General features: G+C 40.4%; 1 protein-coding gene across 1 annotated transcript in view; it reads left to right on the plus strand.

The window, feature by feature from the left end:
* The window catches only part of LOC311035975 (ras-related GTP-binding protein D-like), a gene marked incomplete at its 5' end in the record, with an annotated part of 72,571 nt that overhangs the window by 4,485 nt on the left and 48,597 nt on the right, over positions 1 to 19,489 (plus strand). Inside the window, 2 exons of the mRNA XM_084044502.1 lie at positions 10,866 to 11,065; positions 13,213 to 13,327. Coding sequence (XP_083900628.1) covers positions 10,866 to 11,065; positions 13,213 to 13,327 — 315 coding nt within the window. The remainder of the gene's footprint in view (positions 1 to 10,865; positions 11,066 to 13,212; positions 13,328 to 19,489) is intronic.

Below are 19,489 nucleotides of genomic sequence, written 5' to 3' on the forward strand. Positions count from 1 at the left end.
AAATGTACGTAAAGTGCCAAAAGTAAAAGTACTAAAATGTTTGAAAATAGCAGCACGACGCGTTGTGAGCTTGTAGATCGGCTATTTTCAAATGGCCTGGGTATAAAATAGGGCTAAAGTGGTTAATGCATGTTTTATAATAATTTATAATTGCAAAGTAACTAGTAACTCAAGTTTTCAAATAATTGTAGTGGAGTAAAAGTACAATATTTGCCTCTGAGATGTAGTTGAGTAGAAGTAAAAGTACTGATCATTGGAAATATTCCAGTAAAGTAAAAGTACCTCAAAATTGTCCAGTACTTGAGTAAATGTATATTATATTAACCACACGGCATCCATTTTAGCCAAAAATAGCAGAACTACTGTACCAGCGTTGCAAATCTCTTCACTGAAAGTAGGTGACTTACAAGCTCACATCGCATCACCACGCAACACATTGTGAGCTTGTACATCTGCTATTTTTGCCTATTATGACATGCCTGGAATAGGGATGCTATAGGGTTGATGTGTTAACCTATCGTCATGGCAAAACATGTAACACTCTTTGTTGTAAGCGTCTTGGGTCGTTCTGTTCAGGAGCTGATGAAACTGTATAGCCAAAACCGTGCAGTCTGTCGTGCAATCTGTCGTGCAGTCTGCAAACACTTTCATGGCCCAACACCAAGACTGGGTGCAGCTCAGTGTTGATTTCTTCGACTAAAACTATGACTACTAAAAACTAAGCTACGATGACTGAAACTGAGACTAAATACATTCGGGTGCTCGGGTGTTGCACTCTGAAAATAGCGGATCTACAAGCTCACAACGCGTCGCGCTGCGACGCGTTGTGAGCTTGTAGATCGGCTATTTTCAGCATGCAACCAAGTGTAAAATCAGCCATTACGACGCCATCAAGGCACCGCCAAAATACATTTTAGTCGACTAAATCAACTGTAGATTTAGTCGACTATAATCTTGTGATATTTAGTCGACTAAAACTAGACAAAAACTAAAACATTTCAGATGACTAAAATATGACTAAAACTAAATGGAATTTTATTCAAAAGACTATGACTAAAACTAAATCGAAATTTGCTGTCAAGATCAACACTGGTGCAACTCCAGAATCTCACATAAGCCCTGAAATGGGTTGAGATCTGGTAAATGCATCCTGATAAAGAACATAAACTGCCACCCACATTTCAAATGGGAAGGCTCTGTCACACACAGTTCATCGGCCGCAACGTTTATCTTTCTCATCTCAAGAGGCTAGGTGGGGAACTTCATATTACACTTTGGAAGCTACCTGTCAGAAAGCCTATACTAGAAAAGTGTGCTATTTTCGTAATAGTGACAGGTTTTGATGACTCTCCTCTTCATGGGGACAGCTATTCAGTGATGTTGCTAGGTTTTCAATGTAATGGGTCCTGGGATGCAAGGGTGGTCTTTTAGATGGGTCCCAGGGACATTTTATGGGTCCCCAATTACACGTCCCCCCCCTATCGTTTTCTTTGATCTCCAATCTCCATATCTTCTATGCGTGTGTGACTGTGTACATTATATCCTGATGCAGTGGATCTCAACCTTTTCAGGCAGCGACCCCCCAAAATAATCATATTTTAACTGGGGACCCCCCACCCTGAGGAATTAGGAGTTGAGGCACTTAATTTAGTTTGATTCAGTTCCACAGATACATATTGTGAAAATAGCAGATCTAGATCAGTGCGACCCGTTCCTGCTTTTCAAGACCGATACCGATATATATACATATATTAAAAAATCATAAATATATTTTTTCAAATGTATATGATTCTGTAGTATTAGCACACCTTATGGTAAGAAATACTAGTAGTGGGCAACAGGTGGATTTACCATACCTTTGACCAATAGAATACATTTAATCATAGAACCTTTTAATCATTATTATTATTTTATTTTGTATTATTTATGAATGTAGAATTTATTTTTACTATTTATTGTGTAGACTGAAAACACTGGCTTACAGTGGAAGTATTGGCAAATAAAGAAATAGGAATTCAAGAAATAATGAAGACAAATACTGACAATGCCTATGAACATTGGCTTGCAGTTATTGCACATAGTCAACATGCAATAATACTATTAGGCTTGTCATTGAGAAAGGAAAATAAAGTTGTCTTTTTGAGGAGAAGTGGAACCTTATAAGTCACTTTAAGTTTAGCATGAGGGAGAGGGTCTACCCTCTTCAGGGAATTAATTGTTATGATATCTCTAAGCTACAGAAAACATCCAGTTGCCTATTAAACATACACAAGACACAGACGATAGACAACCGGTTACTTACAGCTGCCATTAATTAGTGCTTTTGTTTGCCTTTGTGGTCAAATCAGGGTCAAATGCATAGGATCAACGAGCCATCGTTAACCTGCTAATGTTAGTTGTTTATATCTTACTCTCACTGTTTGGAGATACTCTGTTTATTTGCTTAATTACTTCAATAAGTGTCTGTACTACCTATGAGTATGTAAAATAACAAAAATGAATAAACAAAACGTTTAAAAAAAAAAAAAAACCTGCTAATGTTACACAGCTGATTGGCAACATGCGTTAATCCACCACTCACTCTGATCTCCAAGCAAGTGGGAGAACACTCTAAAATCGGGGATTTTACTTTGGCTGGTCAATTTAAGATGACAACAGCAACAAAGATTAGTAGTAGACCTGTATGTATGATGATCAGTTATTATTCCAGACAGTGGTCTATCCAAGACGTTTTAACACGTTTAAGAGCAGGTCCTCATGCCGTCTCTCTCTCTCTCTCTCTGTGTGTGTAGCGTAGACTAACAGCGAGGGGCTGTGCTGCTGCTTCTGCCACACAACGCCGTTTAACCGAGTTATACTTCTCCAGTACAACGGTGTCTAACCGGAGAGTTATACTTCTCCACCAACGGTGCCTAACCGAGAGAGTCCATGTAGATCACAGCTGACAAATATTATATATTATCGGAGCTAATCGGAGCTGCGTCCCATGGACGCACTAGAGTTGTCATGAATGCGTCCTTTCGCAATATGGTGCGTCAGCGACGCAGGACGCAGGCCTACGAGCATCTCTGGCTATTTATTATCTTGATGGGAAGCATCTGAAGTTGATGTCGTGTCTTTTTGGACGGCCTTGCGGTGGGCCCAGACCAACCAGGGAATAGTTCCTGAAAGCAGAGTGTAATTTCATTGGAAAACCTGGTTCCCCGTTTGTTTCATGCCTTCGTTTTTTTTTCAGTGGCATGCTGACCACATTTCTGCTCCATAGTGCAGTCGGTTGATCTTGTTTTCTACGTAGCATATATTTTATTTAATTTATGTTGATTGAGGTAAAACAAAAAGAAATGGCTTTGTCAACATCTCCTGCCTCTCCTGCTCCTTCAGCCCACTTAGACCGGGAATCGTGTGTCATTTGTAGATTTCTTTGGCTATTTTTAGAAAAATCGTGAGAATTTGTGCAAATCTTTAAATATATATTTTTTAAAGTGAACGTTTGTAAAATATTTAGTTCCAGGGACCCCCAGAAACCAAGATTTGCGGTACAAATGTTCGCTTTAAAAATATATATATTCAAAGATTTGCACACATTTTTTTTCTTTTTCCTATTTTTGAAAAATCTTAAGTTTTGCAAATCTTTTGAAAAAAAAAAAAAAAAAAGAAATATATATATATATATATATATATATATATATATATATATATATATATATATATATATATATATATATATATATATATATATATATATATATATATATATATATATATATATATATATATATATATATATATATATATATATATATAAATAAAAACATTTGTAACTCAAACCTTTGCTTTTGGCGATTCTACAAATGTGTTCTAAATCTCAACAGTTCTTTTTGAAAAAACAGATATAACGGCTATAACCAGCTATAAACAGCTATAATATCAGTGGTTCCCAAACTGTTTCTTGTCAAGGCCCAAAATGATATGTATTTGTCCAGAAGTTGTAACAAGAGTTAAAAAAGTTCTCTTTAAAAATATATATATATATATTCAAAGATTTGCACAAATTTATTTTTCAAAAATAGCAGATCTACAAGCTATGAGCTGGTATATCTGCTATTTTTGAATCGCCAAAGAAATCTTAAAATGACACAGATGCGTTCCCGGTCTTAAAGAGTAAATACAATCCAAATTAATGCATTCAGTTGTTTCAATGTGTGAAAGGTAATTTGAAACTCTTCAAACATTTTACTCAACCATGATCAGCATATGATGACAATTGACCATATAAAAGGGAATGCAGCAGGACGTTTGAGGATGTCGAGTGAATTCTGTACTATAATCACCTTGTCTCTGATAAGTCATACATTATTAATACATACATACGCTGATACACATGACAATGATGATTATTCATGAAACACTGTACCTGTCACCTTGTAAAACTAAATTGAGCAAGAAGAGAATGACAGCAGCATGCTTTGTTAAGCATGGATTGATAGATTTATTATGACCATGGACTTTTGTGAGGTGAGCAGCACAATTGTGTGCGTGCGTGTGTGCGTCTGGCAGGCAGGCACGCAAACCACTGGACCAAATTTCATGTGAACACTGCCAGTATAGAGCACCGAAGTCTGACTTTTACGCAATTTATGCATCCTACCTGGGTCGCGTTTTCCCCCCCATTCTGAATTCCCATAGACGCGTTTAATATCGTGTCAAATAAGAACTGTGTTCCGTTTCACAACTTTTCAAATGTATAAAATGTACAACAATCTTTAGAAAATAGCAGATCTACAAGCTCACGACGCATTGTGAGCTTATAGATAGGCTATTTTCAAATGGCCGAAATGTATATACAGTGTAGGGCTAAAGTGGTTAATGTATGTTTCGTAATAATAATCAAAATCTACAAAGTAACTAGTAACTGAAGTTTTCAAATAATTGTACTAGAGTAAAAGTATAATATTTGCCTCAATGAAAATATAAATAATATCAATATAAAAATATAGCTGCAAGCAGCGATAATACGGGCCAGGAGAGAGAAATGATAATTCCTTTAACAGGTCAGTTCATGAAAGTCCTTGCGGTCTTGTTTACAATGAGGGCCTGTGAGCAATTAGGGGTTAAGAGTCTTGCTCAGGGACAAATATCATTTCATCGACACATTTGCTGACCTGGCCTGGAATCGTACCTGGGTCAACCAGAGCTCGATAGAAACGGAATAGATTGAAGAGACAGAGACATGAAAACGGAATAGATTGAAGAAAGAAACGGAATAGATTGAAGAGACAGAGAGAGAGACAGAGACATGGAAACGGAATAGATTGAAGATAGAAACGGAATAGATTGAAGAGAGAGAGAGAGAGAGCCATGGAAACGGAATAGATTGAGTCATGTTTTTTGCAATTCAACTTAAATGAGTCTGCATCAAGTGAGGCTTGAACCGGCAACCTTGCGATCGTGAGGCACTCTTAGGTAGCTGCAACACTACCTATAGTGCTATAGCTTTGTCCAGGCTGATATTGTCTGTTGAGGATCACAAAATGTTGCGCTCTGTCATGACCCAAGCCCCTGTTTCACTAACACAAAGATCACTCGTTCAAAAAACATTTACCAATGAAGAAATTGTACATCTCCTCACAAACCATTAAAAGTTGTCAGATTGTACATCGGCTATTTTCACAATGAAGTATGTTATACATTGAAAAAACGTACTCTCATTGCTATCTGAAAAGTTGTGAGATTGTAGATCAGCTATTTTCACAATGAAGTATGTAAAAAACACTCAATTAAGTATTTCATGTTATCTTTAACAATTGCAGATGTATTCATTGATAGTCATGTTGTGTGAAATGCAACTTAGATGAAGTCTGCACCAAGTGAGGCTTGAACTGGTGACCTTCAGGTTGTGGGGCACACATTTAAGCGAGAAGCCACCAACAGACAAGAACTTGTGAAAGGAGATCACACAGATGATACAGTTTCACGCAAATAGCTGAAAAATCCTGGGTTTAAGTGTTTTTCAAACTGCTCAAGATTGCGGACAATATAAGGGCGGTGCTTACTGGTTAACGTGATAGATGTGTTCCTCATTAGTCAAGGCACATGTGTAAGCAGGTCTAATGGCTGTCGGCCAAACGAGGCAGGACTTTTGCCTGTTTAAAGTTTCAATTTTCAAAAAATTGCTATAGCGCCCCCGTTTCACCAATTGGAGTAAGATTGGTTTCAGTGATATTTGGAATGGCCCTTTACATTTCTGCAAAGTTTCAAAGAATGGTAAGTCTGCATGTATGTGTTAGGGGCAGATGAATAATTGTCATAAAACTGCAATATTCATTGGCTCATTAAAGCTTCATTCTTTCACTTATGGAAGATATTTTGCAAACGTTTTTTGGTATAGGTCCAAAGTTCATGTGTAAAAAGCTTCGTGCAGATTACTCAAAAATCCCAGGAGGAGATAGGTTTTAACTGTTTTTCATATAATTCGAAATGGTGGGAGATCTAAGGGTCAGAGGTCAAAAGTCAGAGTGTGAAAGTTGTTCATCATGAGGAGACGCATGTGTGTGTTGAAGTTTTATGGCTGTAGGTAAAACAGGGCATGAGTTGTACCTGTTCAAAGTTGGCATTTTCAACTGAGTGCTATAGCGCCACCTTTTGACGAAAGATTGTGAGATTTATTTTTTGATCGTTTTTCATGACCATCTATCATATGGCCGAGTTTCATAAAAAGCGTATGCACGGTTCAGCCAGAACTGGCAAAAACGGCAGAAGAAGAAGAAGAAGAAATGGAATACTGCGAATAACAATACGGGTCCATGCTGGAAGCCTGGCCCCGTAATAAAATGAAGTGGAGTAGAAGTGAAAGTATTGAACATTGGAAATACTCAAGTAAAGTAAAAAACATCCTCAAAAGTGTACTGAAGTACAGTACTTGCTCAAGTGGGCCCTGATCCAGAAAAGGTTGAGAACCACTGTCCTCTGATAATCATCAACGACGAACCGAAATACACAGCCTGAGTGTTTCTATTCATGTAGCCTTCAAGCCTTCTGTTAAGCACAAAAGGTTGTGCTCTGAGTCACTCCTTTTTAATAAAGCCTTCAGCCTGTGGTGGTGGTTCATAGAATACATTATTTCAGCCCTGTGGGTCGCACATGATGGAAATTATGGTTCGGCATCATCGGCTATTTGGTGATACAGAGAGGACAAAATAATAGAGCTGTCACTTTTTTCCTCCCCAGATTCGAAGTCGTTGCGACGGTAGAGCTGTTCGTTTGACGATGGAACATCTGCGTCGCGTTGCGTCACCCTCCCCTTCGCTGACACGGACCGTGCCTACAGAGGCAAACGTCTAGTTCTTGTCAGCGCCGGTGTGGCGAAAGTGATAAATGAGAGCACATTACCCAGAGAACACGGCTGCTGTACTTTCCCTGTTAAATGCGGACCATTCATCATAATTAGACTTACACCGTTTTTATTTATGTTTTACTTTTTTCTTTTTTGCCCAACATTCCTTGCAGGGATTTCAAAGAAAATGTAATTTCATTTTTCATGAAAGCGCCGCTTTCTTCTGAAGAAGTGCTTTTATTATCAAGCGACCATAGAAAAAGTGACAGCGGCTAATACGGCAATACTTTTTTCATTCTGTCTGCACAATGTTTTTTTTCATCAGAAATTGGGTTTGATTTGATTACAGAATTTGATTTTTTTTTTTTCTCTCTTTATTCATTTAATTCGTTTTCCTGAATTCATTTTTTTTTATAGCGTGGCACTGAAAGAGGCTGGCTGTGTGTGTGTGTGTGTGTGTGTGTGTGTGTGTGTGTGTGTGTGTGTGTGTGTGTGTGTGTGTGTGTGTGTGTGTGTGTGTGTGTGTGTGTGTGTGTGTGTGTGTGTGTGTGTGTGTGTGTGTGTGTGTGTGTGTGTGTGTGTGTGTGTGTGTGTGTGTGTGTGGACACTTCAATCAGTAGTTCCATACTTTTTTGATTGATTGATTGAATACTTTATTAGTCAGAAAGGTAAACAGCGTGTGGTACTGTCAGTCATTTAGGCTAAAAGGATGACACAAAAAAGTCCTGGGGACTTGTTTCCATTGCGGTCCTATGCATTCAATTAATCAACATAGCATTAAAAAAAATAACACAACGAAAAATACTATGTACAAAGGAGAAAAAGGAGCAAAATGTTGTCAGTGAATGACACCCCCTTTCTATGGGAAATTGCATTTACCTCCCTTGTGGTCTCCTGATGTTTTTTTCAGGCTAGTTTTGAAAGAAGCCAATGATTTACATGTTTTGAAGGGATGGTGTCAGGGCATTCCACATTTTGGCGGCAGACTAGTAGATTGAGACATGTCCCATGTTCTATATTTGGGTGTTACCAGATCGTTGTCGCTCCCTCTAGTGTTGTGGCTTTGGGTGTCACTCACTTTGGAGTACTTAGTCAGGTATGAGGGCAGTGGTGTAAAGTAACCAAGTACATTTACTCAAGTACTGTACTTAAGTACAATTTTGAGGTACTTTTACTTTACTGGAGTATCTCCCACTTCTACTCCACTACGTCTCAGAGGCAAATATTATACTTTTATTCCTCTACAATTATGAAAACTTTAGTTACTAGTTACTTTGCAGATATAAATTGTTATGTTATGAAACATACATTAACCAGTTTAGCCCTATTTTATACCTAGGCTATTTGAAAACAGCCGATGTTGTGAGCTTGTAGATCTGCTATTTTCAAACATTTTTGTACCACTATACCAATGCTTTTACTCAAGTAAATTTTCTATTCTGGAATTTTACTTGTAACAGAGTACTTCTACATTGCATTATTGATAATTTCACTTAAGTAAAACATTTGAGTACTTTTTCCACCACTGTATGAGGGTATTGAGGGCACTGCATAATAAATAATAAAGTCTGCACACTGAAAATTTTAAAAGAAGCTCCCAGTCAAGGCTTTTATTAGGGTTTCGACACATTAAGGTCTTCTTCAGACAGGGCACTGCCCCTTTGACTATCTTAAACACCAACCCCGTGTTTATTTTGCTTAACCCTATCTTCTACTTTAACCCATTCAGACCGGGAACGCATCTGTGTGTAATTTTTTTATATCTTTGGCTATTAAAAAAAAATGCAGATATACAAGCTTGTGGATCTGCTATTTTTTAAATAAATCGTGAAAGTTTGTGCAAATCTTTTGAAAATATATTTTTTTAAGCGAAAAAGTTTTACTCAAATCTTTGCTTCTGGGGGATTTTGTCATCTAAACAGTTAAAAAGAAATCACACCCAGTGTGAAGAGAGTGGTGCCTTTGAATTACTGTAACTGGTTGCATCCTTGTGTTGCAATCAACTGCAGCTGTTGAGGCTGTGCTCAAACAGACGGACGGACCCAAACACACGGTCAAGTGTAGGAGTGGCTGGCACCAAAAAAAAAAAAAAAAAAAAACGTATATTGCATTATATCAAGGACCCCCAAAATGATATGTATTTGTCCGCGGACCCCCCCCATCTCAGAATGTTATGTTACAGGGACCCCCGAAGCAAAGATTTGAGTTAAAAATGTATAAATATTCAAAGATTTGCACAAAGTCTCATGCTTTTTCAAAAAAATAGCAGAGCTATGAGCTTGTGTATAGTTTATTTTTGAATAGCCAAAGGAATCTAAAAAGTCACACCACAGTGTGAAGAGAGTGGTGCCTTTAAATTAGTGTAACTGGTTGCATCCTTGTGTTGCAATCAGCTGCAGCTGTTGAGGCCGTGCTCAAACGGACGGACGGACGGACGGACGGACGGACCCACACACACGGTAAAGTGTACGAGTGGCTGGCACCACTCAAAAATTACACACAGATGCGTTCCCGGGTCTTAAAGGGTTAATTCTATAATGGAAGTCGATGGTGCTCGTATCCACGCCGCCGTTGGAGCCCGTAGTCTCGATTTTCTTTCAAATGGATTTCAAAGACATCTCATGCATCCAAGGACACCGCGTGAAGAAATCAATCGTGCCTCCCTCACGGCTCTGATCTCGACTTTCTTTTTGATACCCGCGCCGTACGTGCTGTGAGAAGCCTCTCACTTACAAATTCCCCCAGTACTCTGCAGGCGGCCACGGCACCGTGGGCCGATATGGACCAATTAATGACTTGCAGCTTCTTTTTTGGGGGGAAGAGTTAAATACTTGGCCTGCTAAAAGCCAGTGGTGTAAATGTTACAAAGTACATTTACTTAAGTACTGTACTTTTTTCTTTTTTACTTTTAGTGGAGTATTTTCAATTTTCAATACTTTAACTTCTACTCCGCTACATCTCTGAGCAAACTATTGTGCTTTTACTCCACAAAATCATTTGAAAACTTTAGTCGCTAGTTATTTTTTAGATTTATATTTGTATTACAAAACATACACTAACCAGCTCTATATATACTGTATAGTTCGGCTATTTGAAAATAGCCGATCTACAAGCTCACAACGCCGTTATATAAGTAGTACGTTGTGAGCTTGTAGATCTGCTATTTTCAAACATTTTAGTACTTTTACTTTTGGTACTATAAGTATATTTTGAGGCCAATACTTTTGTACTTTTACTCAAGTAACATTTTGAACACTTTAACAGAGTATTTTTATATTGCGTTATTGCTACTTTTTACTTAACCCATTTTGGGCATTCAAGACCGGAACCCCTTTTGGGGTTCCCGTTGCTATGTACAGTAAATAGCAACATGCATCATTTGTAATTTTTGAATACATATTTGAAGTTTTTCAGAAAACTTCAGGTCAGGATTTAGAAGGCGTTTTTAGAATCGGCCTCAGGTCTAAATGGGTTTAGTAAAACATCCGAGTACCTCTCCCACCCCTGTCACTCCTCTCTGGTCTCTCCGCAGGACGACTACGTGGAGGCTCTGAGTCGGCTGCACCTCACCGTGACGCGGGCCTACAAGGTCAACCCCGACATCAACTTTGAGGTGTTCATCCACAAAGTGGACGGCCTCTCCGACGACCACAAGATTGAGAAGCAACGGGACATCCACAAGCGCGCCAACGACGACCTGGCCGACGCAGGCCTGGAACGGATACATCTGAGGTGAGGAACGACAAAGGGGGTTCCTCCGCCGTACCCCAAGCCAAATTCAGACTTGTTCCAGTGCGGTGGTGTAAAGTAACTAAGTACCCGTAGGGGGATATGAGTACCCAAAGTGTGCAGTTTGGCTTATGCGCTGAGAACAGACAGTTTATCAGGGATGGAATGTGAGTTTGTACTGTGTAGTGCAGTGGTTCTCAAACTTTGTCATGTCAAGGACCCCCAAATTGACACTTGTTAGCCCGCGGACCCCCATTTGAAAAGATATGCCAGGGACCCCCATAAGAGAAGATTTTTTTTCGGCTCTAGCAGTGAATCTCAACCATTTTAATTTGAAGGACCCCCAGTTTGACATGCATTAATCTACGGACCCCCATTTAATGGCATTTCTATCTCTTGGACCCCAGTTTATATCGTAAAATCTATGTTAATTTAACTCTGAGAGTGTACAAATGGAACCAAATGGACCCGTTAGAGTCCATTTGGTTCCATTTGTACACTCAGAGTTACAAACCCATAAGAGTCCATTTGCCAACACACACACGCGCGAGCTGTCGCGAGCACACACACACACACACACACACACACACACACACACACACACCACAGTACGTCCTCATGCGGCCCGTGGCCCGTCGCGAACACACACACACAAATAATGTAGCCTACATTGTGACACGTGCCTCCCCAACGTGCATGCGCAAACACACAGGCGCGAGCCGTCGCGGGCGAGCGCGCGCACACACACACACACACACACACACACACACACACACACACACACACACACACACACACACACACACACACACACACACACACACACACACACACACACACACACACACACACACACACACACACACAGAGGCCAACACGGCAACAGTATGTCGCGGTGCCTCCCCAACGTGCATGCGCGAACACACAGGCGCGAGCCGCGCATACACGGCCGCGGAGGCGAGTTCGCTCAACTGTGTGAAGCAGTGGGGCTGTAGATGCGAGGCTGGCGACATTCTTTGACATCCAAAAGCGAATAAACAGCTGAGATTTAGTGATATCGAAGAAGTGGCTCGACAGTTCCATGCACATGGTAATGGTCAATGGCTGTGCGCGATTTGAGAGCAATAGCGCCAGGCAGTGAGGAGAACCGGGCAGAAGAATTTTTGACATAAAAATGGGAATAAACAGCTGAGATTTAGTGATATCGAAAAACGGGCTTTGGAGTTCCATGCGCATGGTGATGGTCAATGGCTGTGCGCAATTTGAGATCAATAGCTCCAGGCACCGAGGAGAACCGGGCAGAAACGTGTTTGGGCTCACACGTTTGGCTTCAGTGGTTTGGTCTCAGACAGACACTACTACAGAGGTTACTAAAATGATAGGAGGATGAGGGGGAGGGTATGTTTTTAATATGTCACTAAAGCGCTGTTTCTCTATTGGCACGTTTGACCCTCAAGGTTTCAGCCTCCAGGAAGAAACTCCATATAGTCAAGACATAAAACACCACAAAACCACCACCAGGGGGCTTAATGAAGTTCTATCAACCTCATAGACACATGAAAAACAGAAAAAGTGCAAAAACATGGCACCAGCTCTTTAAAGTCAAATTTTGACATGTTTTGACTTTGAGTGTTTCCAATGTTCAATACTTTTACTTTTACTCCACTACAATTACTTGAAAACTTTAGTTACTACTTACTTTGCAGATTTTGATTATTATTACAAAACCTACATTAACCACTTCAGCCCTATACACATTTCGGCCATTTGAAAATGGCCGATCTACAAGCTCACAATGCGTCGCGATGCATTCAAAAATTTACAAAAGTAAAAGTACAAAAGTATTGGAATCAAAATGTACTTGAAGTACCAAAAGTAAAATGTTTGAAAATAGCAGATCTACAAGCTCACAACGCGTCGCAATGCGACCCGTTGTGAGCTTGTAGATCGGCTATTTTCAAATAGACTAGGTATACAATAGGGCTGAAGAGGTTAATGTCTGCAAAGAAACTAGTAACTAAAGTTGTAGTGTAGTGGAGTAAAAGTACAACATTTGCCTCTGAGATGTATAGCGGAGTAGAATTAAAAGCACTGAAAACTGGAAACGCCTCAAAATTGTACCCCCCCCCCCCCCCCCCCCCCCCCCACAGCTTCTACCTAACCAGCATCTACGACCACTCCATCTTCGAGGCGTTCAGCAAAGTGGTTCAGAAGCTCATCCCACAGCTGCCTACGCTTGAGAATCTGCTGAACATCTTCATATCTGTAAGTAAAGCCCTCCTTCTTCCTCTCGGGGTCTCGCTGAGGCCAGCTCTTCTTCTTCGCCCTGGGGCCACACTCTCACTCTCACTGGAGCTGATTTTAATGTGGGCAGACAGCGTCTCGATGGCAGCCGGCATTCATAATTCACCATGCACGCCTTTTTCATGCACTTTGTGTTGCTGTCAGTAGGTGGCAGCGATATGTAACTGATAGCAACACAGCACAGTGATGCATGGAACCATTGGTGGAAAGTAACTAAGTATGTTTACTTAACTGCTGTACTTAAGTACAATTTTGAGGTATTTTCACTTTACTGGAGTGTTTCCACTTTTCAGTACTTTCACTTCTTTTTTTTGTTTTTGTTTTCTTCTTAAATTTTTATCCCACGATTTTGTAACCCCATTTTTTTTACACCCAGTGCCAATTGTCTATGTAATCCTGGGCATTACTTTCCCTCTGCCAACCTAGGGAGGCCAGGGCCGAGCTCATGCCTCCTTCAATGCATGAGAGCCAACTGACCTTCTTGTCAACTGACAGGGGAGAGTTTCCCTGGTTGGACGCAAGGGGCAAGGCTGAGATATTTACTATGAGGCCAACCCGGATGTTTAGTAAATGTCCAGCGAGAGGCGCTGTTTCACCCGTGCCGACCTGTGAGTTCAGAAAGAATTTATTTTAACGCAAGCCGATGGGTTTTTACCAACTTTCAGACTCGATTTTCTTACTGTAATAAAAATTGTCATAAATTCTATATGCTTCCAGTCGCTAGTTTAAAGTCTCCTTTCAATCATCAGGATATGCGTTTTGCTAAATTATGGTTCTATTTATTATAAAATTGACGATAAAGTAGGCTATTCTCTAGGAGGGGCGGGATGATTTGATTGACACGCTACACAACCAATAGCATTCATTCCCCGCCCCCCGCTCTTGATTGACAAGTTACCCAACCAATAATGGTCTGAACTCATTCTGACGCGTAGTGAAAGATGGCGGAGCCACAGTCTGCAGCAAAGGATTCATTTTCGGTCTGTAGAAAGCAGCGGAGGGGGTTTGTCCATCTCATTTATACAGTCTATGGTTGGACGTAGCGCGTGGAAGGAACACGTTATTCCAACCAGTTCCTTTCCCCTCCATCAGTCGCCCCGACTGACCAGGGGGAGGCAGTATAGAGACCAGGATTACTGCATGTTTTTTGTGAGGGTACCTACCCTGGGGGACACAGTTCTTTCACTTTTACTCCACTACATCTCAGAAGCAAATATTGTATTTTTACTCCGCTACAATTATTTGAACACTTTAGTTACTAGTTACTTTGTAGAAGTAACACAAAACACACATTAACCACTTCAACCCTATATACATTTCGGCCATTTGAAAATAGCCGATCTACAAGCATCGCGACACATTGTGAGCTTGTAGATCTGCTATTTTCAAAAGATTTGCATAAATGTTATCCATTTGAGAACTTTTGAAATGGGGCATTCTGCATAATGAGTACTTTTACTTTTGGTACTTTAAGTACATTTTTATACTAATACTTTAGTAGTTTTACTCAAATACATTTTAAATTCCGGACTTTTACTTGTAACAGAGTAATGCAGTATTGATACTTTTACTTAAGGAAAAAAAAAAAGTTAATTCATGAATCATAATGGATTCTTTTGTACGTTTGGATCCTGCGGAGACACCAAAATGTCAGCTCAAAAGATCCATTTAATGTAAAGCGGTTTGGGAAACACTGGTACATACATGCAGGCACTGTACACATGCGTGCATGTATGACACACTGACATGCGTTGCTACATGCGTCTCGGTTTCCTCGTCTGCGTGGCGTTTGGAGACGGCGTGCCGTGAAAAGGATTCGTTGAATTGATTCATTTAATCTTGTGCTAACAGGTTCACTTGGACACAGATGGTGCTTTCTGTGTATGCGTGTACGCATACTGTAGGCCTACTGTACAGGCGGAGAAGGAAAAACCTGAATAAATGGTGCACGATACAGTTGAACAACAATTATCATGTGATCGTGCTCCGTGGCGCGTGTAAGAAGATTGCAAGAGAAACGGATCTAAGTGACTCCGAACGAGGGTTCATTACTGGGGCACAGATGGCAGCGGGTTCAGTCACAAAGACTGCTCAACTAGCTACTCTTTCATTAGGAACTGTGATTAAGTGACGTACGCTTTTCCATCTATGGGAAAGACACCAGTAAATAGGGTTGGAAAGTAAAGTGCACATTCGATGACCATGATAAGAAAAATGTATAGAAAAATAGAAGAGCAACCCTTCCTCAGGTGACTTTAAAGGAATAGTTCACCCAAAAAAATGACTTATTTTCTATCACACCCCATGAAGACTTCAATTCTTGGGGATTTCTTAGTGAGAGAGAGAGAGAGAGACTTTGTGATCAATAAGTCATAAGCCAAAAAAAAACAATGCTTTGCAAAGCATTGAGCCTTTATCCCATTAATACCTGGAACGCATCTGTGTCACTTTAGATTTCTTTGGCTATTTTTTTTAAATTGTGATTTTTTTATGTTGAGATTTAGGATTTAGAAAACCTTTTTTAACAATGGCCTCAGGTCTTAATGGGTTAATAAATGGGGCTTAGCACCTGCAGTACATGTTTGAATTCTCTGTCTTCAGCGCGTATTAAAAACAAGTGACACCTCACACAGATATAACAAGACTGGTGTCAGGCATCAGCTGCCAGGCAACAGAGTAGCACTAGATAACTAATGCAGGTGCAGTTATAAAACTGACACAGTGCTATATGAATCGGACCTATTATTCGTTAAGAAACGGCATGTGTACATACAGTAATTAGGTAGATTCTAACAAGGCATCAACGTCTTAAAAAAAGTATTTAATCCCATTATAAACTATTAAAGCGTGCTCCTTGGAGCACAGATCTCTGCCAGGCTTGGCTGCCTACCCAGGGCTATGTCAGTTGCTTGAATGCAGCTTCAGGGCGTGAGGAAGCTGCGAGGGGGAATAGAGTCTGTATGACAGATTTTTTGCATTCGTGGCCCCCCCCCAGGGGCAGAATGGTGCGCTTTATAGAGGGCCCTCAACGTGTGATTCCAATTTTGTAAGAAATAAGCTATTTTTTTTAACCCATTAAGACCTGAGGCGATTCTTAAACATTTTAAAAATCATTTTTTTGAAAAAAAAAATGAAAATGTTCAAGATTTTTCAAAAATAGCAGATCTACAAGCTCATAGCACGGCACTCGGTGCCGCGCTATGAGCTTGTATATCTGCTATTTAAAAAAAATAGCAGATCTACAAGCTCATAGCACGGCACTCGGTGCCGCGCTATGAGCTTGTATATCTGCTATTTTTGAATAGCCAAAGAAATCTAAAGTGACACAGATGCGTTCCAGGTCAATTACAGGCAAACGGTATGGAGTATCAAAACCCCTCAATTTCCTTCAAATTCAGGGTAGATCGGACTCTGCGTAAATAATGTTTTTTGAGAGACTTGTGCTGAATCACATCAAAGCCTCCATCCCGCCCCTTACTCGACCAACACCCGTTCCAACAGGGATGCCATCTCCACTGCACTTCATTCAGCTTTCACTCACCTGAACCAGAAGGACAAGAACAAGCTAAGTCAGAATGCTATTCATTGATTACAGTTCAACAGTATCCTCCCCTTTTAAGCTGGTGAACTACACCACCTTCAGCTCAACACTCTGCAATTGTACCCTGGATCTGCTGACTAATAGACCCAAACTGCCGTCCACAAATCTAACACCACCATTACATTTGCAGACACCACCACAGGACCGATAACAAGACAAGGAGATAACAAGGAGATTCAACAACGAATGATATGGCGCTCTATTAACAGCCTTGTCCTAAATGTAAAATAAATACATAAATGCCATATATATACTGTATATACACACGAATCCACGGCGCGCTGCCTTGCGCGCAGCCATTGCTGCGGTCTGAACGCTACGCGGACGTAAGACCGCAGCAATGGCGGCGCGCAGGGCAGCGCGCCGTGGATTCGTGTATATTGGGCTTTTCTTCCTTTATTCATAGTACAGTGGAGTTATGACAGGAAACAGGGCAAGAATCGGGGAGTGACGCATAGCATAGGTCGGTCGAGCTCGGGCATCGAACCCGCAACTCACTCCCAGGCTGCAACAGAGCCTATATAATGGTACATGCGTTCATTGTGTTGACCACTAGGCCATCAGTGCCCAATAACCCCTTCCTAATCGATGGAGCAGACGTTGAGGTCAAGTTTCAAGGGTGTCCTCATCGCTGAGGACCTGAAATGGTCCCTAAATACCTCTTCTTTGGTTAAAATAAGCTCTGAAACATACAATTTTCAACTGGGCCCTGATCCAGAAAAGGTTGAGAAAGTACTGTATTAGACTGTATTAGTACATCTCTCAGTCTACCGCTGCGAGAAGTCGACAACGAAAAGGCCGGATGTGGATCCATGTCAAAAATCCTTCCGGTCGGCCTTTCCAATGTTATCTCCTTGACTAAAAGCTTAATATCTCCATTTCTTTTTAACGTGGTGGAAGCGAGCCGTTTTAGATCGGCGATCACTCTGCAATGGAGGATCGCGTTGGAAATATTATTGTTCCAGGCGTTAGTCGGGACCCTCGGCCGTCTCGCACGCACGCTTGTTTACATGCACTTTCGCGTCGGGGCTTCTACAGCACGAAATACAAAATGTGGGCACTGAACGTATAATATTTTAATAAACCTCTGGCACCCGATGTGTTAATTATTATTTAAAAAATCCCCCAAAAAATCTACGTATAAAAAATGAATTCAAACATTTTTCAAAAGAATTTAATAAATAAATACGGTTGTTTTTTTAAAGAAAAAGTTGTGAAAATAGCAGATCTACAAGCTCACAACGCGTCGTGAGACGCGTTGTATTTATTTATTAAATTCTTTTGAAAAATGATGTACAGCCCAAATGAATGTACAGCCCAAATGAATGTATCTTTTGGGTCTCGAGCTAAAAAGTTTGCGAATCACTGGTTTGAGCTGTTAATTAAAACGAAAAGATAGCTTTCTTCACGGAGACATTGGTATTTTGTTTTACACATTTATACGTTGCAGACCAATTACTGTCATAGCCTAATCAAAATAGTGGCTTTTAACAAGCACAGATACGTGCCAAGCCCAATAAGTATTATCAACACGTTCACAGCAGTGTTTTTTTGCATGGCTGTCACATCGATTTGCAGTGCTGGTCAGCAGACTGTGGGTGATTGAATACTTTTATTAACAGTTTGTAAGCAGAACAGAGGTACAGTTATACATTCATTCTAAAAGGATTACACAAAAAGCCCTGAGGGCTTGTTTCCATTGCGGTCAATTCATCAAGACATATGAACATACACTACTATGAAAAAAAACATCAATACTAGGAAATATATATATTTACGGAAAAACAGGGGGGGGATCATTTCATGAAACTCCCAATGCACAAGCAACACTCAACAGTTCTATCTATATGGACAAACCTCATCTGAAAAAAAGGATTGAGAGCTTCTACAAAGCCTTTTGAAAAACGGAATAATGCCCCTTTATTTATTTTATATAGAAGTATTACATTTATTTTGGTGTGTGGGTCCTGACCATTTTGATACACACCCAGGTGGGCCTTGAGGTACAAAAGGTTGATAACCCCTGCTCTCTCTCTCCTAACTACCACCCTGCTATTATTATGACATGATTATTGCACTTCACTAGTATGCCATAGATATACTGTATAATAACCTGGATGAGAACTGTTACTTTATCAATAATGCAATGAAATCAGAAAAATGAACTGGAACAGAATTGTCACACACTCTGTCATGTCAATAGGCTCTATGCACAGCAGCCATATTTTGTTGGGCCTCTTCTTACTTCCTTCACAGGTGTTACCAATGATACTAATGAAGGCTCTGTTCCATTCCTTGCCAGGGTGCTGATATTGTGCATGTTGGCTCACTGGAAACACTCCATTGTGGTTCCCAAATGGCCCCTTGTGGTGGGTGTGTAACTCTGAGAGTGTACAAATGGAACCAAATGCACCCGTGAGGGTCCATTTGGTTCCATTTGTACACTCTTAGAGTTATGGGGGTCCTTGAAAATAAGACAACCACTGTGGCACACTAAATGGAACAGAGCCTTAATTAGTATT

Source organism: Gymnoscopelus microlampas (genome assembly GCF_963454915.1).
Source record: "Gymnoscopelus microlampas genome assembly, chromosome: 20".
In the NCBI taxonomy this organism is placed as follows: Eukaryota; Metazoa; Chordata; class Actinopteri; order Myctophiformes; family Myctophidae; genus Gymnoscopelus; species Gymnoscopelus microlampas.